The sequence below is a fragment of the Macaca fascicularis genome, chromosome 9 (genome assembly GCF_037993035.2).
Source record: "Macaca fascicularis isolate 582-1 chromosome 9, T2T-MFA8v1.1".
NCBI classification, from domain to species: Eukaryota; Metazoa; Chordata; class Mammalia; order Primates; family Cercopithecidae; genus Macaca; species Macaca fascicularis.
In genome coordinates this window covers 106885991-106909669 of record NC_088383.1, presented here as the reverse complement: position 1 = coordinate 106909669, position 23679 = coordinate 106885991, and the positions used below count along the sequence as shown (strand labels likewise).

Sequence of the window (23679 nt, the reverse complement as noted above, 5' to 3'; positions counted from 1 at the left end):
ATGTTTTCATTGCAGGTGGTCTACAGGCTATTTTTTGAGTCGGGCTGATCCAGGCCAGCCCTTCTGAAACATTAATGTGCGTGTGAATCCCCTGGGCACCTTTTTAAAATGCAGATTCTGATTCAGAGATCTGGGGTGGGGCCCAAAATTTCACACTTTTTGACATGCTCCCCAATAATGCTGGCACCACCAGTCCCCACTCCACACTTTGAGTAGCAAGAATCCACTTTTGCTATTCTTTTCCTGCAGGTGGGAGGCACAGCTCTAGCAGGGGCTTTGTTCTAGATGGATGAATCAAACCATAAAATGTGTGCTTACCTAATATCTTAGATTGTAGTCATGTACCTTTCATTTGTAATTAAAATCACTGTTTATCTTAACTGGCAGTCAGGTAGGTAATTTTTATATAGCAAGCACTTCAAAGAAATAAATGTCTAGGTACAATTTGTTACTTTCTCATTAGTACTTAACACACAACATTTTCTATCCCTAAACTTTAAGGCACATTTGCTCCAACATCCAGATTCTGATCAGTGTCAATGCTTGGCTGAGGAAATTCAAGGCAGCCTGCAACAAAGACCCCTCTGAATGACCGCTTTTAGTACATGGCAGCTTTATATATTTTTTAAAGCAAGAATCCCTTCTAGAACTATTTTCTTCAAATCAAAATGAAGAGTTTAACTCATCAGTTAACACTCCATAGCAACTAGAAGGCTTTTGCTGCTTCCTCCAACCGTTATTTCTCAAGACACAGCCCGTCCTACCCCCACTAGCTGCAGCAGGAAAGAGACAACTAGAAGGATTTTGTTGTCTTGATTTTGCCATTGGGATGGGATACCCACAGTAGGGAGTAGATCCAGCAGGCAGAAGAGGTATGGACAGAGAAGGTGGAGATGCAGGTGAGCAAAGGGTCCAACACCACATGGCCCATTTGTCTTGACAGATACAGAGCACTCAGTGACTTATATTAAAAATTCCAAGCAGATAGTCATTGTGGGGGAATTTCACTATCATGAAGAGGAGGCAGTCACCCAGGCAGAATCACCTGGCCCCCCAGCCAGCTTCTCAGTTGCTATTCCAACTTCTCCTTCCTCAAGCCGTGACTTCACACCCTTCTCTCAGCTGAGAACCTCACCACTTATGTACCTATGAGAAGGCCAAGGTCTCTGGGTGTCACTGTCTAGTCACTGTCTTCTACCTTGTCCTATCTTCTTGCCCATCTTGACTTCCTTTCCTCTTAATTCCAGGCCTACCTTTCTGTCTGGTTGGACAGAGCCCTGGGGTAGCAGAATAGGCCTTTTCTGATTTGAAAATGGCCTTTCTGTTTTCTCATCCATTCCCCCATGAGCAGTGACCAGCAAGAGCTCACCTGGTCTATCTTTATATGATAACCCTGCCCTTCACCAGGCAAGTCCTGTCTGCTCTCTGCCCCGACAGGGCCCATGACCTGTGTCTAGTGACCTGTGTCTGTTTGCCTGTCCAACCCAGACTTCAGGCCACGCTTGCTTAGAGCAGCCTCCTGCACATCTCTAGTCCTGTGCTCAGCCCCAGACGTCCTCCCTGCTGGAGAAAACCACAAAGCTGCCAGCTGACTAGATCCTCAACAAATTCCCATCTTCTCCTTTAACGGGGCATTCCTGCAGCTCAATGGGCCTATCATTCAGTTCCTGTCAAATTGGGAAGAAGACCTAGGGCTCCCCGGGGCCCAGGCAGCTGCCTCTGCTACAGATAATAGCCATACACTCTCTCTCTCTCTCTCTCTCTCTCTCTCTCTCTCTCTCTCTCGCTCTGTGTGTGTGTGTGCATGTGTGTGTGTATGCGTATGCATACATGCAAAACCAATAGGTGTGTCATGGTTTACATATATTATCTCATTTGACCTTGGGGTAGGACAAATATTGTTAGCCCCACTTTATAGATGAGGAAACTGAATCTTAGTGAATATATGCAGGTTCCTTCATCAAACATTGTGTTAAGGGCTGGAAGAATAAAATATAGTCCAGAACTCCATGGAGCTCAGAGTCTTCTGTGCTCAAGGCTACACAGGTAATAATAATAATTCATTCTTTCAAAAATATTTTTCGAGCTCCCATTATGTGTCAGACACTGAGTATATAAGGAGAAAAATACAGACATATTAACCAGTGTTTACTGAGCATTTGCTCTGTGCCAAGCCCTGTATTCACTACTTTATAGATATTATGCTAATCCTCTGCACAGCCCTATGGCCTGGGAGCTGATCTCAGCATCCTCACTTTACACATGAGGAAACTGAGGCTTGGACAGGTTAGGTGGCTTGTCCAGGAGCACCCACACAGCTAGAGAGTTGCAGAGCAGGAATCTGCCCTCAGACAGTCTGACTGCCCAGCTGAGTGCCTCACCATGGACCGATGCTGCCTCTCAGGCTTTATGTCTGACTTCAAGTCCAGGGCTTTCTCTGCCACTCTGTGCTACCCCCACAGAACTCACCTCATTCTGGAGAGCAGATGCTTCTACCACCTTTACCAAGCCACTCCCTAGGGTTGGGGGAAGGCAGCCCTGCCTCTGTTCCACCTCTGTCTGTGCCCTCTTGTCCAATTTGGCTGCCTGGCTCTGCCCAGGACTCTCTGCACAGATCGCTCCCCTCCTGGTGCAGGGTCTCTCTTCTCTGTGGGACCAGGGTCCCAGTACCTGTTCGCAGCAGCGTACATTCCTTGAGTTGGCCTGACTTCCCCCTCTGAGGTGGCTGATCCTGCAGGCCCTGTTTACCATGGCAAGTGGTCATGTGTAAGTCTCTCACTTGCTAATCTAGCTTCTCCTTCAACAAGCTCTCTGGGTGTGATATGGTTTGGCTGTGTCCCCACCCAAATCTTATCTTGAATTGCAGTTCCCATAATCTCCACGTGTTGTGGAAGGGAATTGAATCATGTTGGGGGTAGTTACCCCCATGCTGTCTTTATGATAGCGAACGAGTTCTCACGAGATCTGATAGTTTTAGAAGGGGCTTTTCCCCCTGTATTCGGCCTTGTCTCTCCTGATGCCATGTGAAGAACGAAGTGTTTCCCCTTCCCCCATGATTGTAAGTTTCCTGAGGCCTCCCCAGCCATGTGGAACTTCAATTAAACCTCTTTCCTTTGTAAATTACCCAGTCGCGGGCAGTTCTTTATAGCAGCGTGAGAATGGACTAATACAGGGTATTACCGTCTAGTTGCTCTCTTCCACCTCATCCTCTCTTCTTGCCCATCCTGGCTTCCTTTCCTCTTAATTCCAGGCCCAACCCGTCGGCTGGTACATGACACTCTGTTCTCCCGACCTACTGCACACCCTGCCTAGATGCCCGCAGCATCAACTGCCTCTCCTAGGTCTTTTCCTCTTGCTCACAAACATGTACAGGCCCCAGAGCTTGGTGAAACCCTTGCTTAACCACGTGTTCCCCAGCACATATCTTAGGACTTTCTGAGCACATTTTGTCCTCAATGACCCATCCACACTGTGGCCCCATCCACTCCCATGCACCCTCAGTCTAGCTCTCCTCTCCTCTCCTCTCCTCTCTAAGGAAACAGCTTTCTTGAAAGTCATTAGTGGCTTCTAAATTGCCAAATACACTTGCTTTTTCCACTCCTTGGCCTTTTTGACCCTTAAAAGCATCTGACACTGTTGGATACCCCTCTTGTTTTAACCCTTGCCTTCTTGATTTCTGTGCTTTTTTGACACTATTTTGTCTTAAGAGTCATTTACTTATTATAAGGAACAGAAACCTAATCACATTAGCTCAGAAGAGTTTTTTGCAATAATTCAGGGAATGCCATGGAATCCAATTGCCATTATTCTGCACTATCATTTCAATTTTCTTCTGTGGCCAGTCCTTCACACATACCAGACAATACTCTCCGAAACAGTGTTTGACATAACAGTACATGGAATCCCTGCACGGAATCCTTCAGTAGCCCCTATTTCTTAGCAAATATAATCTTCATTTATTTCTTAATTATTATTTTATTTATTTATTTTTAGAGATGAGGTCTCATTATGTTGCCCAGGCTGACTTCAAACTCCTGGTCTCAAGCGATCCTCCCGACTTGGCTTCCCAAAGTGTTGAGATTACAGGCATGAGCCACCATACCTGGCCCAGAAAATATAAAACCTTAGTTTCATGCCACATCTCCCACAATCTTAGTTGCCCAGTACACCAAGACCACGCTTCTGTCTTTAAGTTCCCCCAATTAAAGACCCTTTACCAACAAACTGGATCTGTCTACCTCATTCTTTTATTTCTCGGCTCCTTTAACATTTGGGGAATGCTTTGCATATACAGCCCTTTCACGGAACGTGTATTTTTCCAATTTGCTTTTCACTATTTTTCACTTCTGTCCAACACACACTTCTATGTTGTCCAGCTAGTCTACCCCCTATTCCCTAAACATATTTTTCTGTTCCTTGTTCACACTATTTATTTCATAAATGCCTGACCCATATGTTTCTTACTAAAATCCTATATATCTTTCAAGTTCCGGATCAAACAAACTTTTATTAAAACTTTTACCCCTACAACTTTTGGCCCTCTTTCCTCTGAAAGTTTGAGATTAGCACCACTCTTTATTTGCTATACTAGGCTGGAGACTCTGAGCAGAGAATTACATCATATGCCATGTGCGTCCATCACAGTACCTCGCAGTGTGCCTGCCTAGAAATAGGATCCCAGAAGGGTGGAATGAAGTCAACGGCTGACTTATCTTTTTACTCTTAAAGAAGAGTGAAGCATCCATTGGCTCCTTGCCCCCACTGTTCTGTCCCTAAATTGGCCTACCTCCTCAACTGAAAGAGCGACAAAGACCAATAGCTTTTTAGCTAGAAGCTTCTGAGTAGTTATAGCATGAAGGAGAGAAAGTTTGAATAGATATTTAAAGTGTTTTGTGACCAAGCAGTTAGTGATTTGCCTGAATCCACAGCAAGTGGGTGAGGTCTGGCCAGACTCTGGGATCCACTTGCTGATCTCATTGCTGCCAACTCTTAGTGTCCTCCTGCTTCTCTGGAGTCCAGCTTTGCAGCTTGGAACACAGGGCTTGAGGATCAGGCAGGAAGTCAAGAATCAGATCATTTCTAGGACCTAGTGACTCAAACATTGTTCCACTTTCTGTGTTTACCTCTTTCTGGGGCTTCTGGAGGGGAATAGTGGGCCCTTGAGATATGTCTAGAGGACACGGTGACTTGCTGGTCCCAGGGAAGCATTTGTTGTCTTCCATCAGGAGGCCTTGATAGGTTTGTCTCCAGAATGTGCAGACCCAGATGAGTCACTCTCATCTAGAACCACATCCTTATCCTTTCTGGCACTTCTCTTCCTGCATCTGTATAGGTGGATCCCAAGACGCCACTTTCACTGGCCTTGCTACTAGTTGAAAGCTGCCAACCACAGGCTCCCAGCTCCTGCCTCTGGGGATGAACAGGTGACCCACCTTGAGCCAATCGGTGCTCTTTTCTGGGGTTTTTTACATGCAAACTAAAGAGAGAACACACTTTCCCTTCTGGTCCTAAAGCTGAGATGTGAGTCTGGGAGTGCTGCCATAGTTGAAGTCTTGGGAAGGAGGATCATGTGAGAGAATGAGGCCCATAGGCAGAGAAAAGAATGAGAAAGAAGGAAAAGGAAGTGCTCACCACATCCTGGTTCCAGTCATCTTGAAGCCTAGCTGCACTCTTGCTGTTCCTGCGTTCGGACATCTAAGCCAATACATTTCTCAGTTAGTTAACTTGCAACCAAAGAATCCTGATTAACATAGCCTCCGTCTGTCACCTGAATCCCTTCTTTGACAGTTTATGGGAATTCCTGACTCTCTGTCTTCCTCTTTTCCTAGAAACATGCATTGAGGAATGGAGTTATGGTTTTCGTCATCATCAGCAAACATGACTGAGCACTTGCTCTTTCCTGGCACTGGCCTAGGCATGATGGGGAATAGATCTGCATAGGATAGTCCCTGCCTTCTGGGTGCTTCTATGCTCATGAAAATATAAGCAATTCCAAGGACATCGAGCACATGCTGAGCACAGATCTTTTTAAGAACAAGGCATAAATCAATCAGTCTGAGTGGAGTTTTTACCGAACACAGACACTCATCACAGCAGATTATTCTGACCTTTTGATGCCAACCATCCCTTTCTTGAAAAACCATCTGCCCCTTAGGACAAAAGGTTTTTCTCTTTTTTCTTAAAGTTACCTTCTTCAGTAGAGCACTCTATTTGTGGAGTCTTCTCCACTCTGGCCAGCTCCTAAATCAGGATCAAATCTGATTTTGTTATTGTTATTTTTCCAATCTTACCCAATTTATTCCCTAGCAGAACCCTGCCCCAGATTTCTCATCATGCCCAGAACCTTCCCATTACCAAAGTCTCCATTCCTTTAAACTAATATTTGGCCTCTGGATATATCCTATTCCAGGATACAATCTGTGAATCTCCTGTTTGAATGTCTTCCCATATGTTTTCTGGTCCTATTTAACTTAAATGGCTTTCAAAGAATAAATGTGTAAAAAGGAACAAAAAAAAGAGCATTACACACATTTCCAAAGAAATGATCTATTCTCAAGAGTGTGCATTCAAAATGGGAAACATTTAGATATGGTTAGAAAGGAAAGAAGAAAGAGAAGGAGGAGTAGAAAAACAGGAGTTTCTGGGATCCCTGTATTCTTATTACCCTTCCACTCTCAGGCTCTGCACAGTCCTTCCCATATCCTGAGATCCAAGTACCAACACAACCGGTCCAGGCCTCCCTTGGGGAGACCTGTCTACTGTGAATTCAAATAGCCATCCTAGAGAATTCCACTGATTTAGGAATAATCCTTTTTCCTACTTGCCAGGGATAAATTTTTCCTCTCCTTAGGTCTGAGATGATAGGTCATCATTATCTACTTTCTTTTCCAAAAACTTAGGGGCTTAAAAACAATTTATTATTTTTCACAATTCTGTCAATCAGGAATTTGGAAAGGGCTCATCTGGGTGGTTCTTCTGCTCCATGTGACATTAGCTGGTGTCACTCACTTAGCTGCATTCAGCTGTCGATGAGCTAGGCTAGAAAGTTTGAGAAGTCCTTGCTCACAAATCAGATGCCTTGGTGCTCTTTCACATGGCCTCTCCATGGAGCTAGCTTTGATTTCAGTGCATGGTGGTCTCAAGGTAGCCAAATTTTGTATCTGGTACCTGGCTTCCTCCAGAGACTAAGTGGAAGCTGCTAGGTCCCTTACAGGCTAGGCTCAGAACTGCTCCAACATCACTTCCACCATATTCTGCCAATCAAGGCAAATCACAAAGCCAGCCCAAATTTAGGGGGAGGAGAAATAGACTCCACATCTTGATGAGTGGAGTAACACATGCATACAGAGAAGAAAGGAAATGATGGTGGCCATTTTAAGAGACCATCCACCACATCCTTTCTACCCCCTCACTTAGAGCACAAATGCTTTTGCTCATTTCTTAGCCTTGGATTAAATCCCTATTTAGAGAACACTATTATCATCTTAAGCAACTCTTTTATTATTGTTTTTTAGATGGAGTTTCACTCTTGTTACCCAGGCTGGGGAGCAATGGAGTGATCTTGGCTTACTGCAACCTCTAACTCATGGGTTCAAGCGATTCTTCTGCCTCAGCCTCCTAAGTAGCTGGGATTACAGGGTGTGCACCACCTCACCCAGATAATTTTTGTATTTTCTTTTAGTAGAGATGGGGTTTCACCATGTTGGCCAGGCTGGTCTTGAATTCCTGACCTCACGTGATCCACCCACCTCGGCTTCCCAAAGTGCTGGAAGTACAGGCGTGAGCCACTGTGCCTGGCCCTTAAGCAACTCTTCTCAGTTTCTTTTTCCCCCAAAGGTTATCTCGCCTTACAGTCGCCATCCTAAGACCTAAAATCTTTCCTACATTTAACCTTCACTCTCCCTGAAATACTTGCTTCAGGAAACTATGTATTCCCAAGTACTGAACCCAAATTAATTTTTACTAAACCTTATTCTAATTTTTTGTTAAGTTATTATAATGATCATTTAAAACTTATAATATACTCATAATATAAGGCTGACAATCCTGGATACCAGGGGTTGGCAATCTTTTTCAGTAAAGCACCAAATGGAAAGTATTTTCAGCTTTTGGCCATACAATCTCTATTGCAATTAATCACCTTCAATATTTAGCAAAAGCAGCCATAGATAATACATAAGTGAATGAGTATGTCTGTGTTCCAATAAAACCGTATTTACAAAAATGGGAGCAGGCCAGATTTGGCCCACAGGCCATAGTTTGCTGATCCCTGCTTTAGACTAAGGGATAAGTTTGTCTTTCCATTTATTTTATCTAATGACTAGCTGTTTGACTTTAGAAAGTCACTTTTCTCAGAAACTTTGTGTATCTATAAAATGAGAATATCAAAGTGACCAACAATAAAATACTCCTTTGTGCCCATAGTTGTGAAAATGCAACACATCTTTAAAAACGTTTAGAGGAAATGCCCCAAATGGCCACAAGATGGCATTATTTCTCTGTGATCATATCTCAGAGTCCTGTTGATGTGTCCGTGACTTTGAGACTTTCTAGGGCTCTCTCCATTTTTCTTTGTAGATATGCAGATGCCCTTTTTCATGGGGCTCCCTTTATATGAGTAGGTGTCTTTATCTCTGTATCTATGTTTACTTAAAAGGTTTTAGGTATGCTCTGATATCATTTTATCTCTGCTTATCGGCTTCATTTTCCCTTTTTGCATATTTCCTCATTTCCATTTTTGTATATTCCATGTGTCTCTGGTCTCGGTCTTGCACTCTTTGTATATTCGTACATCTGTCTCTTCTTTCTGCCCTGACTCTCTATCTTGACTATACTACTGAATAGATATATTCTTTTCACTTTTTTTTTTTAAGACAGCATCTTGTTCTGTTGCCCAGGCTGGAGTGCAGTGGCATGATCACAGCTCACCACAGTCTCGACCTCCTGTGCTCAAGCAGTCCTCCCACCTCAGCCTCCTGAGTAACTGGGACTACAGGAATGCACCACCACACCCAGCTAAATTTTTTATTTTATTTTTTTGTAGAGATAGGTGTCACTATGTTTCCCAGGCTGGTCTGAACCTCCTGGGCTCAAGGGATCCTCCCACCTCAGCCTCCTAAAGTGCTGGGATTACAGGCATGAGCTACCATGCCCAGCCTTTTTTTTCACTTTTTAATGGAAAAAAAAATTAATGAAAACAATTTCTCTGTTAATTTTCAAATAGATAGCATATTTTCTGTATCTTTCAAATCTAAAAAATGTTTCTATGTATATAAAATGGAATGTCATATGTAAATTACTTAGCACAGTAGCTGTTATACAATAGGTGCTCACATCCTTCTATCTGGCTTCCCCTTATGTGACTCCCTAAGTGATTTTTTTCACATAGATCAATGATTCTAAGCAGAAAAGAAGTTAATCCTCCATAACTACAGCATTTGTTGTTTTCTCTCCCCCTTACCCAGGACACCAATTGTTTGGTGCTGAAAGCTCTTTTTCATGACTATGTTTGTACATGTATTAATATTTTGGGAACTGATGAAAGTGTAGAGTCAAAGACCAAACAAGAGATTGGCAGCCCAATCAAACTTTTGTTCAGCTCTTTATACCTTCCACGGGCTTCGTCTCTTCCATTCGCTCTGCGGTGGTTTATTGAGTGCTCACTATGGACTGGATGATGGGGAGACAGGAATGAAGAAAACAGACACAGTCTTTAACTCAGGAAGCTTATAGTTTACTGGAAGAGACAGGCAATAAATAAGTGAAGAAACAGGAATAAGTGCTGAATGCATTGATAAGAATACCAGTGAGGGAGATCTCTCTGAGGAGCCTCTGAAGAGGAAGCTGAAGGATGAGAAGGAGTGTGCTGGGTGGCAGGAGCAATTCCGCAAGAGGGCGCTGGGTTGGGAAGCACCTGCCAGAATTCAAGGAGCTGAAAGGAGACCCTGTGGCGGAAGGAAGCCAATGAGGTAGGGGAGCAGACCAAGCGGATTGTGAGGCCAGGAGTGATCACAGGTCTGGGTTTCATTCCCATACAATGGGAAGCCACCAAAGGGTTTTAGCTACGATCTGATTTATGCAGTAAAAAAGATGCCCCTGGCTACAGTGTAGGGGAATTAAATTAGGGGAGAGTCAAGTGAGGAAACAGAGAAGGGTGTCTGCCCAGAGATGGTGGCAGTGGAGGAGGAAAGAAGAGAAAGGATTTGTGAAACATTTTTGGAAGTAGAAACGACAGGATGGGCCTATTAATGAAAGGCAAAGACAGAGGGGAGGGAAAGCCAAGGCTAATGCAGGTTCCTGGCCTTAGTACTTGGGTGTTCCTTTGTGGGAGGGAGGGGTGGAGTGGTCCACTTTGAACATGTTCTATTAGAGGTAGCAGTGGACGTCCAAAGGATGATGTCAGGTAGCCAGTCAGAGATATGCATTTGACCTGGGACTGGGGATTTGGGTTGGAGGTATAAATTTGGAATTGTCAGTCAGGGGAATAATGTCATCCCCTAGTGAAAGGGGAGAGAAAGAAGAGAAGGCCCAGGACCTGGCCTGGGGACTCCAACATTAAAAGGGAAGGGAGAGGAAGAAGGAATTATGGTGGGGAAAGGAGAGGAAGCCAGAGAGAGAGCAGGAAACAGAGGAGGGTGGCCTCCTCGGCCTAGAGGGGAGAGTGCTTTCAGAAGACAGTGGTGGGGAAAAGGCAGAGAGAGCAACAATTATGCCAGATACAGCTGAGAGGCCGAGGGGCATGAGGACAGAAAAGGGCACCCCGAGATGTGGGTGGGGTGCTACCCATGACAGTAGCAGGAAAAGCTGTGTCAGAATTGGGGTAGGAAGGTGGATGGGGGTGGGGCAAATAGGCAGCAGGAAAGTGGAGAGAGAAGTTTGGTTTTACATGGGAATAAAGAAATATACCTGCAGGGGATGAGCTACCGAGGGTGGGATATTTGGGGACAAGAAATGCTGGAGTGTGTTTGGAAATATCAACATGATCACTGGAGAGTGAGAGATTGTGCCCCGGGTTTGTTGTTTTTCTAAATAATGATAAGAGCTTCTGATTGTGTAACTCCTCACAGTTTACAAAGTGTTGTCACACACGCTCTGGCACCTCATCCTCACAGCCATCCTGCGAGGTATGCAGCAGCCCCCTTTCCAGATGCAGAAGCCAAAGCTTAGAAGAACCGAGGGACAAGCTTGGGGCCAGAGCCAGGAGGTGGCAGGGCCAGGACCCCACCCCCAGGCTGCTCTCGGCAAAACCCAGGACCCTGCTGTCCCCACAGTGGTGCTGTCCCAGTGAACTGGCACCAAAATGGGATGGCTCTCACAGCACGGGTCGGTTGTGCCTTTGATGGCGTCTCTCAAGCAGATTTTACAGTTCCACTGAGCCCGTCACCCCTGCCTGCTGGCCCATCGTTTGGGAAGCCATAGCTGCTTCAAAACATGGGACTTTGCCCCACTTCCTGGCTCCATTTAACTGAGCTTTGAAGTCTTCAGAATTTATAAAAGTGCCCAAAAGTCTCTGACAGGTGTCAGAGAAAGTGTGTAAGCCCACATAGCTCACACCCAGCTTCTCAGGCTCGTCAGCGTGGGGACTGCCAGCAGCGTGACAGTGGGCAAGTCATCTAACCTCTGAACCTCAGTCTCCACGTCGTGAAATGGGGTGTTAATAAGACCCATGTCCTAGGATCGTTGTGAGGATGGAATGAGACAGTGGGTACAAAGCACTTAGCATAACTCTCAGCACGCAGTGGCTGCTCTGCTAATGCTACCCATGATTATTTTTATTCATTCATTCATTCACCCACTGATTCACTCGTTCTTGCATCAAATAGACATTTGTTAAGCACCTACTCTGTGCCAAGCATTGCTCCAGGCACAGCAAATGCAGAGATGCATCCACTCCACATGCTTCCTGAGCTCAAGAAGCACGTTTTAATGAGGAAAGTGATGTTGGAACACAAACAATTCTGGCCGCACAGCAATAACCAAGGTGCAAAATGCTGTGGGTTTCCAGAGAAGAGAAGGTCACATCCAGCAGGGGCAGTCGGGGCAGGCTTCGTGGGAGGCTGAGAAGGTGGGAAGAGCATTCCCTGTGGGAGGGGACCGCTGCAGCTGAGCAAAACCACAGGAGCTGGAAAGGGCAGAGCACACTCAGGGGATGGTGAGGAAGCAAACAGGAGCGTCAGCCTCAAGAAGAAGTGGGGGAGGGAAGAAGGCTGGTTCTTCTGGTTTTCTTGGGGGATTGTGAGAGGCTCTGAGTGTTGGTCCAGCAGACTCAGCAGAGAGCAGCCTGGGTGAAAGGAGGGAGTGGCAACTCCAGGCACTACGGTGGCCTTGCACCATGGGGTGCCAAGAACCCAACCTAGGAGCTGTTGGTCTGGCTTTGTATCTGTAGTCCTGGGAGGCAGTGGGGGCTGGGGGAGATGAGGGGCAGAGTGTCAGGATGCATCCCAAGCTACCACATAGGTTTAGGGAAGCCTTTGTGGCGTGTGCTCACTCTGTAACAGATCGAAGAATTTGACCCAAACTAGCAACCTCACTGCTGGAACTGGCACTCAAAACTCTTTAAAGAAGAGAGAGCCAGGGCCAACTGCCTTTCCGGGGTTACTACCATGGTGCAGGGACCTTGTGTGTACCCCAGCTACTCCAGATTCAGGGCAGAAGGACTGGACTCCAACATGTGAGGAGGCCTTGATCCCTCACCTCGCACTGGGAGCTGGCTTCAGGGGGTGGTGAAGACATTCTAGGAGACCCAAGGGGCAGGGGCACAGAGGAGGGGTGTCAGTGCTGGGTTTATGTGGTGGCTTCTCAGCCACAGCCTGGGACAGGGGGCGCCTGCTCTGATCATCTCATAAGGTTAGTGAGACTCACGGACCCACAGAGTCCAGGGGCTTTTAAACTCCAGCTCTGGAATCCCTTGTTCAAACAACGTATTGTGGAATGTGATGCATAAAACAAAATGCATTAACACACAGATGCTCTAGTTGAACAGAGCAGCGGGCCCCCGGGGCTGCCTTTTACCACACATGTCATGACCCTCAGATTTTGTCCAACTCTTGCATTTCACAGAAGAGAAATGCAGAGCCTAGAGAGAACTGACCAGCCCAAGGCCACCAACCTCATCTCTGGCAGAGCTAGGAACTTTAAGAAGTAAATGAGCCCAAGGATGAGAAAGTGCTTTGTAAAGTGTAAAGTGCTATTGAAATGTAAGACTACGGTAATCTTCGCCAGCTACATCTCCATGAAATTCTCAGGCATTTCTCAGGGGCACTACTTTGTGGGAGGCAGCCAGGGGGAAAAATGAACAAGCCTGAGAGTGCTGGCATCATAGGCAGTACGGAAAGAACTTGGGGTTTGGACCCTGAAGACACAGAGGCCCAGCGCTGCCACTAACAAGTTGTGTAACCTTGGACCTCACTTCAGTTTCCTTTTCTGGAAAAATGCTTTGCCTGCCTTCCTTCTGAGACGGTGTGGCGCTCAAGGGAGACCGTGCACGTGAGGGTGCTTTTAACAAGGCCAAGCACTCCACAAATACAGCCGTCTTACAAGGTGCAGTAGTGATGGAAAAGCAGAAAACCCCAAGGCTTGCAAGACTCGTGTTCAGCCCTCACAGGCACTTCCTGTCCCCAAGCACTGGAGCCAGCTGCTGACAGTTCTGGAACCCAAGTGCCTGTCTCCCCTGGCCCTTGGCTAGACACATCTCCATAGGTCATGCTACACCCTGGACATGCAGCCCTCAGACGCTCTTCGTCAAGGTGTCTAAGGCGCTAACTCCCATCACGGGGCGCTGACTCAGCCCCCAGGAGCTCTGTCTCTCCTTTCACACCCTGTGGGGGCCAGAAGGCGCCCAGCCAGCTGCTCAGCATCCCCTAAACCTCACTGGCTTCTGCATCTTGGGATGGTGCAGCGGGCCAGACTGGATTTGTTTCAGGAAAGAAAGAAGTGATTTCTCTTGAAGACCTTGGAGAGCTCTTCCTGCCCTCCCTGGGTGTTCCTAGCTGGGGGCCCTCCAGAGCCAGTGTCTGCATTTCCCTCTGAATGTGCACATTCAGGCTGAAACATAGGAAGAGGTGGGGGGACCCTGTGGATGCGGTCTGTTCCATTCTTTGGGAGAATCTGGCAAGCTGGTGCTCCCAGCGGGCAGGAAGAGGCCTCAGACATTCATTTCTGTGCTGCCTGGGGTGTGACCCTGGGCACGCTGACTTCCTGCAGGGCCCTTGTTTTCTCCATATGGGAGGGTGATGCAAAGAAATCGACCATGGGACACCTGAGTTTTTATGATTCAGACATGAGCTCTGAGCTTTCATTCATTCAATTAGCCAATAAATATTTATTGAGCACCTGTTGAATGCTAGGCATGGTTCTAGGCACTGGGGAACAAAACAGATGAGAAGTTCTGCCTTCATGGAGCTGACATTCTAATGGGACCAGACAGAGAAGGAAGAGGTAAATGAGAATATGGAATTGTCAGCTGTTGGTCAGAGCTCTGGGAAGAGAGCATTAGTGAGAGATAGAGAACAGGGTGGTGGTGCAGTGGTGGGGGTGGTTGCTAATTTTTGGAGCGTGTGCAGGCAAGGCCTCACTGAGAAGGAACAGGGGGGCAAAGGTTTAAGGGAGATGAAGGTGGGAGCCAGCAGTGTGGATGTCTGGAGGAACAGCATCCTAGGCAGAGAACAGCATGTGCAAAGTCCCTGAGGCAAGAACGTGCCTGGGCTTCAGTACAGCGAGGAGGGAGTTGCAGGCGCAGGAGAGTGAGACAGAGGAGAGATAAGTAGTGATGGCTTTTAACCTTTTGTCTTGAGTTCTTAGAAAAAGATCCAGCAGGTCTGTCTAATAACTTTAGACATGTTCGTGTTCTCCCAACTGAGAGGCTAATTTCATCCCTCTGTTTAAATGCGGTGACTTTGTCAGGAGAGTTGTTCAAACCTCAACAACAAAGCCTCCTGCTCCCCCAGGGCTCATTCACACAGGGACTCAGGACTCAGGATAGAAAGGGCCTTGGTTCAACTCCCAGCACCTGACACTTCCTAGGCTGTGTTACCTTGGAAAGGGCATTCAGCCTCTCTGAGCCTCAGTTTCCCTGATAAACCTCATCGGTTGCCTCATCCATAAAACGGGTTACTAATACATGCCTACCTCTCTTGATTGTTAAATTTAAATTAATGAGATCATAAATGTGAAAGTGCCTTTTGCATTGAAATGGGCAAGATGAGCGTCAGGAAGTTCTTTGTTTTCCTCAGTGGAGCCTGTGGGAAGGGTCTGTCCGTGGTTCCCACTTCCCTCCACCACCAAGCTGCTTATATGGTGTCCCACATGGGCCCTGCTGACTATCACTGCACCCGAGCCCGAATCTGATTCATGGACACTCATCCAACACTCAGGGCTCCGTGAGGCAAGGCTGGCTGGGTTCCCCAGGAACACTCTGGGGCTGACTTGCCTCATAGCGTGTCCGGGAGGACTCCCAACCCATTGTACTGGTCGGATGGGACTGGGTGGGCCCAGCGGCTCCTCTCCAGCATCCCCTCCCCATTCCTCCTCCAGGTACAATGGCCCCAACCTGGTTCTGAAGTACGACCGGGCCCAGAAGCGGCTGGTGAACATCGCGGTCGACGAGCGCAGCTCACCCTACTACGCGCTGCGGGACCGGCAGGGGAACGCCATCGGGGTCACAGCCTGCGACATCGACGGCGACGGCCGGGAGGAGATCTACTTCCTCAACACCAATAACGCCTTCTCGGGTAAGGGCTGGGGCTCAGGTCTTTTCCTGCTTCCCATCTTCTCCCTCCCAGCACCAACTTGGGGAGGGCCGTGGGAACCCTGGCCCTTCCTCAGGCAACTGTCATCGTCCCCCTAGGCACTGCCCCCTGCTGCCGCAGGACCTCTCTGGGTCCCAGAACAACTTCTTCTCTTGCGTCTGAGCCTGTAGGTCTCATCTCCTGAACTCTGGGCCTGGAGATGGAGAGGGTGAGCAGAGACGGAGGCTCTCCCTCAGACTGAGTATCCCCACCACCACCTCCTAATGTGAGCCCTCCTCACCCCTCTCCCCAAATTCTTGCCAAGCACCTACACTATGCCAGCCTAGAGGTGCTGAGGATACAACTGTATAGAAGAGAGACCTTGAGTTCATGGAGCCTTTTCTTGCAGGAGCTTCTCGAACTGAAGTATGCATCCGAATCCCCTAGAGGTCTTGTGCAAATGCAGACTGATTCAGCAGGTCTGGGTGGGGCCGAGACCCTGCACTTCTGACCCGTTCCCAGGCTATGATGACGATGCCTCTGGGTCAGAGACCACACTTTGAGTAACAAGGTCCTGCGTGCTAAGGAATGGATGAGGGAAATTGATGCCCAGAAGGCTAAATGACAGTGACAATAATAACAGTTAATACTTAAGTAGCACCTATTGTGTGTCAGACCCTGATATAAGCATTTACATTAATTATCTCATTTAGGCCTCACACACCTCGGTACTGGTAAATGCCACTGTACAATTGAGGAAACTGAGGCACAAAGAGGTTACCTGACTTGCCCAAGGCCACGCAGCTTGTAAGTCCCAGGATTCAAACCCAGGAGTCTGACTCCAGATCCATCCTCTTAATCAAGATGCTCTACAGCTTTCCTCAACCCTGTGTCCTCACTGCCTCTTGGAGAGCCTAGCTTGCAGTGCTTGCTCAGTGTCTCATGATTTGGGGGCTGTGCCCTTGTGGCAGCAGATCAAGGTGGTTTCCCACCCCTGATGCTTGCATTTTCTCAGGCTCAGATCTCAGGATCTCAGCCCAGGCCTGTGGGGCTGTAACATCTCTGTGGAAGTCCCAGGCCACAGTGTCCCGAGATAAGGGACACTGTGAGGGATGTAGGGCCCTGTGTCCCTGTGGGGCCAGGCTGAATATGCAGTGGGCTCCTCCAGAAGGCAGCCCTCTTTCGGGTCTGCTTTGGATGAAGCTCTGTGGTTCAGACTTGAGCAGTCATCATCCTGGACCTCCCAACCTCCTGGAGGCCGGTAACTGCCTGGCTATGAGGACCACCTTCCTTGTGCTCCACTCCCCACCCTGACACATATACACTGGCTTTCCCCTGAGCCACGACATTACCGTTGTTGGTTGTTGAGCCCAAGCCAGGATCCAGCCCCTAGACTGCCCCCGATGTTGAGTCCTGCAGTTGCATGAATGGGAGGGGAAGAGGTTAGGGCTCATGCCAGGGGCAGGGGCAGGCAGTGCTGTCTGGCTGGCAGCCAGCCTCATGCAGCCAAGAAACAATGAGCCACAGCCCTGAGTGGTGTTTTATGGGTTTTCATCTCATCTTGCCACCAAGTGAGGCCTGAGAGATAGTAATTATCCCTACACAAATATCAGGGCATGATTATGCAGCTGGATTTACTGCCCTCTCTCCAGCCAAGCCAAGATTGGATTAGGACACAATTAATTGATGGGCTGATCAACTCTTTAATGTGGGACAAGGTCAGAAAGGGAGCAGTGTCAAGGGATGCCTGCAGAAGGGGTGAGTTCCCAGGAAGTCTCCCAGAGGCTGGGAAGCTGGAGCAAGGAGAACTGTGGAAGTGTGGGCTCAGCAAGCAGATGCCAGAGGAAGGGGACAGACCATCCCCTATTCACCAAGCACAGAGCACCTGCTGTGGCAGCCACCAGGTGTCTCTGAAGCAGCAGCCCCTCCCACGCTCTTAGAGTGCTGCATTGTGAATCCCAGAGCCCTGGTTCCCTGCCCAGGCTGCACATTAGGGTCACCTGGGGAGCTTTCAACAATCCCAGCTAAGCGGCACTCCAGTCAATCCCATCAGAATCTCTAGGAGTGGGATGCAGTCACCAGATGGTAAAGACCTCCAGGCAATTCCCCATACACCAAGATGGAAGGCCACTACCTCAGAATCATGCTAGTTTCATGCTCAGCCTCACAACAATCCTACTCATTTATTAATGCATTCATCCATTGGACAAATATTTACTGAGCACTTACTATTCTAGGGACTGAGGATGCCTCAGTGAATAAAACACAAAAATCCTGCCCTCATGAAGTTTACACTCTATCCTCAACACAGCCTTGCGTTTCTCTGGGTATCTGAGTCCCCTCTCCCAATCCCCTGCCTGTACTCAAAGCTCCTTGAAGGCAAAACCTTGTATCGTTCATGTTGTGGCCCCCTTCGGCCCCAGTCAGACATTACACATCCTAAGAGCTAAGTTAAAATTTGATAAATAAATCCCAGGAAGAACAGACAGGCGTGAGCTGTTGGGCCTGAGAGAGGGTTTGCCAACTGAGGGAAGTCAAGAAAGGCAGACACAGTGGAGGCGCCAGAAAGGCCCTGAGCTCCTGAGATCAAGGCCATAAGTGTGCACTGGGAGACGCCAGAGCCGGCCCCCGGGGTGGGGGTAAGGCAACAGTGCCCAGCAGCCTCAGTGCTGGCCACCTTCTATGGGTTTCAGGGATGTCTGTGGGTTTGAGTTAATTTTTCAGTTGAGTGATCCCATTGATTCATCGGCAATGGGCAGGGTGTGGAGCAGGGACATTGTGCTGTGTCAGCACTTCCTTGGGCCCAGCTGGCATGGCACTCAGCCATTGCCACCCTGCCCACTCTCCAGGGGCCCCCAACCAGCCCAGGCATGCCCATGGCATTTGGCTGTGCCCCTGGCATGTGCCAGGATGTTGGAGCAACCTGTGGAAGCATGGTCCCTCTCTCCTCCCTTGGCCAGCCTTTGGGATGGTAGCATTGGAGTTCCTGGAAGAGGGCGAGCACCCTGCATTCCAACAACATCCTGGGGGAGTCATTCTGTACAAACCTGGGGTCTGCCCCTTAGTTACTGTGTGACCTTGGACAGGTTAGTTGACCTCTCTCAGCCTCAACTCCCTCGTCTAAAATCACGCCAACTTCTTAAGCTCAATTCCCGCCAGTGGCTCCATATCCAAAGCCCTTCCCATCACCTCCAGCACCCCTCCTATGTGACCCAGGTTGCCTTTCTGATCTTCTTTCCTCCACTGTTCCTCTTACTCACTGCCTTCCCACCTGAGGCCTTCGTACTTGCTGTTCCCTCTACCTGAAACGCTTTTCCCACTGATGTTCTCCAGGCTCACTCCTTCATTCAGGCCCCTCCTCCAGTGAGATCTTTCCTGAGCCCCTTATCTAAAATTGTAGCCCCATTACCCTCTGTGCACTTAACTGGCTTTATTTTCCTTCACAGTACTGACCACTATCTGAAAATAAGCGATTTTTTGTTTGTTGTCCATCTCTCCTACCAGGGTCTTAGTTCCATGGGAGTGTCTTGTTCACTGCTATAGTCCAGATCCAAAGGAGTGCCTGTCACTTAGTAAGCATTAAATACATATTTTTGAATGAACAACTGAGATAGTGGATGAAAGCACTTATTACAGTGCCCAGGACTTAATAAGCACTCCACACAATAGCTGTTTTAGTCCTGTGGCTCTGAAGAAAGCCAGAGCCACTCAAAGTGTCATGGGCAGAGGTCCACAGGCCTTTCTCCTGGCCTGTGGGAAGGAGAGACCGTGGGAGCAAAGAGAAAAGGACCGCAGTATAACACCATGCAGATGAGGGGCCCAGTGGGCCTGGGTCAAGGGCTGAGAATTGGCAAGTGGGTAAGGGAAAGGAGAAGGAGGAAGACTGACCACCATCCCAGGACAGCCTGGGCCAGGAAACCAGCTTATGGCTTCACCAGCCTGGAAAAATACAAGCCACTGAGTAGCATCTCAGGCAACACTACTCAGGGAAACCAGGTAGGAGAGTGTGTAGGATGCAGGGGGACAAGAGGCAGGTGCCGATACCTCACCTCCATATCCAGGAACCTAGGATGTTCTGCAGCTCCTGGTCAGAGCCCATCCCCTGGGGGATCACACACTAGCTCACCCCTGCTGCTTCACTGAATAGCCCTGAGCACTCCCACCCACATGGGCTGGCCTGGGGTAACGAACAGAAGCATGGGTAGCAAATGGCTCAGTGTGAACTGTGAGCCCCTACAGGATTTTCATGTATTTTCATGCATTCAGTTCCACAAAATGATGATTGAAGATCTGCTATGTGTGGGGTACTGCTCAAATAATTTATGTGTCTCCCTCCTTCCTACATAAACAGCATGCCCAACTCATGGTTCCACTCTTTGCTCTTTTCATTTAACAATGCAGTTTGGATTTGATTTCATGGCAGTACACAGACAGCTTTCTCATTCTTTTTATGGTTGTATAGTACTCCACTGTGCCATTAATTTAATTGGTCTTCTATTGATGAAAGATTACTTGCAGTTAGGTTTTGCCTTTCGCCCTTACAAAGCATGCTACCAAATGAGTAAGTTTGTACCACATGCCATTTCCCACAATTGCAGGCATGTTTGTGAGTTCGTAGAAATAGAATTACTGCCTCAAATGAATATACATGTGTAGTTTTCATAGCCACTGCCAAATTGTCCTTCCTAGGGCCACTGCTCAGGACGTTCCCATCAACCAAATATGCAAGCAAGCCCTTTCCAACACCCCCAACACAATATTTCATCTATTTTTACAGTATTTGCTAATCTGACAGGGAAAAAATGATATCTAAGTACAGTTTTAATTTTCATTTTTGTTAAAATGAAGGAGACTGAGAAGATTTTTATATATTTGGATCTCTTGTCTGCTCATAGCCTCTGCCTATTTTTGTATTGATTATTGGTCTTTTCCTTATTGAGTTGTAACAGCTCTTTATAAATTAGGGAATTAGCCCTTTGTCTATAGAACAAGTTGAAGATACTTTTCCCTTGTTTGTCTTTTTTTTCTTTTGTCTTTGCTCTTGGTGGATGTTGTAATGTGGAACATTTTCATTTTTATGGACTTGGATTTATCACTTTTTTGTGGGGGGGGCTCTGTGTCATACTTAAAGAGGCCTTCAGCAGAGGTTCTTGTAACTTCTTAGAGAGGAGAAGGAGCGTCAGTCACCTCGATAAAGAGAAGGGTGTTTGGATGGGTGGTACTTCCAGCCTCTTCTGCCTTCACAGCAGAGGAGCTGACTGATCTTGAGAGAAGCACCCCTGGTCGGGCAGCTCCTCCACCTAGTCCCAGTTCCAACTGTACCCAGATATTCTGCACCTCACTACTCCAAGTGTGACGCATGGGCCATAAGCATGGCAATCAGCCCGGCGCTCTTAAAAATGCAGACTCTTAGGCCCCACCACAGACCTCCGAAACCAGAATCTGAATTTAATCTCCAGGAGCTTCCTGAACCCAGCAAAGTCTGAGATGTATGGCCCTATGGCTCCACCCTCTTTTCCTAGGATTCTCTAGGTCCTAAAATGGATTCTAGGGTCTCCTGATCCCCCAGCCAGATTTTACTTGGATGCAAAGTCCTGATTTGCAGCTCTCCCAGCATGGGCCAAAGCAGCACAATACGGAACATGGGACCCCAGAGGCCATTCCCATGGTCCTAACAAGGACCCTTGGGAGCTGGGACTGCCTCCCATGAGTGACCCAGCTCTTTAATAACATGAGAGGGGGCTCTGCAACAGACAGACCACCTCACAACAGCTGTGCAACCTTAGGCAAATGACCTAACCCTCTGAGCCCCAGTTTCTCTCTGTGAAATGAAGACTCCACCTTCCTGGCACTGCTGCGGAGAGCACTGAAGGAGCTGATGTGGGCAAAGTGCCTGGCGGGAGCTGATCGGGTTTCCCTCTTCACCTTGGGATGGGGGAAGGAAGGCTGGGGTCAGCATTTACATCAGGGACCCAGCACAGCCTGGGCTCCTCTTTGAAAATGTCCTTTGACTGAATGTGTTCTTTCTTCCCCTGGAGCCATCACTGTCTTGCTGGTTTTCCATTGACTAAGTCTTATAAAGCCTTTTATACTTAACATCACAGTTGCCTCCTGAGTTGAGGATCTGCTGTGGTCATGTGCTGTGATTTCCTGGATGATGGTGGTGATGGTGATGGTGTTGTTACTATTTATTTAACTTACCATGTGCCAGGTATTGTTCTCAGCACTTTACGTACATTATCTAATTTAACCCTCACAACAACCTGATGAATAGGTGGCCATTCTCATTCCATTTTACAGATCAGAAAAACACAAGTTCATGAGTTGCCCAAGATCCACCTAGAGGGAGCGATGTTGCTGGCTACCTCCCCAGCCCTGCTGTTTGCCTGATGAATGAGGTTGGAGGCTGAGGCCTCTGTCTTGCCACAAAAACCTGCGTACCCTTCTCTCTACCACCAATACCAGACCATGAGACAGACCATCTCCCAGGTGGGGAAAGCCCCCTGGGGAGGAGGCATTCCAATCCAGTGATCCTTAGGGAGAATCCTTTATGACACAACCTCATGCTCCCAGTGGCTCCAGGTGCCCTCTTATTCCCCTTTTCTAGTCTTCTGATGCCTCCTTCTCTGTCCCAAATGTGGTTTCTCCCCGGGACTCAAGCGACCCTGTTTATGGCCTGGCCTTTCCCTTCTCCCTAGCTCCAGACTCACTACTCTGTAAGGAGTCATGCCTCACAGCCAGTGACCTCTTGGCCACCCTGTGGTCACTTTAAATCAAAACTGTCTGAAGCCAGGCTCCTGCTCACCGCCAGCAAGCTCAGCATCCCTGCTTGGGTCACTGTTTCCACATTTTGGACAGCTCCCTCACTCTGCTGGCCACACTCAGCCAACCCCTCCTGCACCGGTGCTTCCTCCCCATCCGGATCAAGCCTGAGCTCCTACGAAAGTGGCCACTCGTTGCATTTTCTCCCTCACTAGCGCATTCACCCTTCACTCCCCTGCCAACTTAATCTTCCAGAAACACTGTTTTCCCCTGACTTTCCCCATATCAGAAGCCACCAATGGCCCCTTTGCCTTCAGTACTGGGTCTCCCCCACCCTGTCATGCTTCTCCTCCTCCACCTGCACAAACCCCCCTCCCCAGGCAAACTCAATGTCCCCTCTGTGCCTTTTTCTTGCCATCCTGCCTACACTGTAGAGTGCAGTGCTGTTACTCTGACCCTTCAGTCTCAGTTCAGGTGCCTCCTCCCTTATGAAGCCCTCCCTGATCACAGCGACCTCTTCCATCCTGATTTCAACGCATCTCCCGACATACTGTGCAATTCTGCCCTGCTGGGCTCTGCCAGCTATGGAATCTTAGGAAAGTCCCCTTCTCTCTCATGCCCCAGGCACTTCATGTGTAAAGGGGTCATGAAAATAGTACCCACCTTGAGGGGTTGTGGTGAGGGTTAATGAGTGAATATATGTGAATTTCCTGGCACCTGGCAAGTGCTATAGACATGGCAGTATCATTCATTTCATGGCTGTCTCCTGGTATCTCCTTTACCTGTCCCTGATGGTGTGGGTGGACTCTAAAAGCCCCTAGTCAGGGACAAAGGCATACTTCCCCTGGCCTCCCACGGCATCTGGTGTAGCACCTGGCCCCCTGCAGGGCATGGTGGGCACCTGAGCCTCACCCACAGACCCCTCCCTCTGGCCTCCTGGCAGCAAATGGTGGTTCTACTGGACTCTGAGACCTTCAAGGCTCCTTTAATGCCAAGATGCCAGAATCGGGGTGGAAATGGGAATCCCCAGACTTGCCTCTCATGGGGGCTGTGACTCAAGGGCCCCCTGCCCTGCCCCAGATGCCCTCCTGTTTCTCCCAGGCCTCTACCTTCTCCGTGTCTTTCCCCAGGGGACTCAAGAGAATACCTCTCTCCTGCTCCTCTTCCTCACCTCACCTCTTCCCAAACAGCT

The 23679-nt window shown here is 48.2% G+C and overlaps 1 protein-coding gene across 2 annotated transcripts in view; it reads left to right on the top strand.

Annotated features, from left to right (window-relative positions):
* CRTAC1 (cartilage acidic protein 1) overlaps nucleotides 1-23679 on the top strand; it is a 165400-nt gene that overhangs the window by 77690 nt on the left and 64031 nt on the right. For both annotated transcript variants that reach the window (XM_045361318.3, XM_045361322.3), the window contains exon 3: nucleotides 15532-15728. In XM_045361318.3, coding sequence (XP_045217253.1) covers nucleotides 15532-15728 — 197 coding nt within the window. The remainder of the gene's footprint in view (nucleotides 1-15531; nucleotides 15729-23679) is intronic.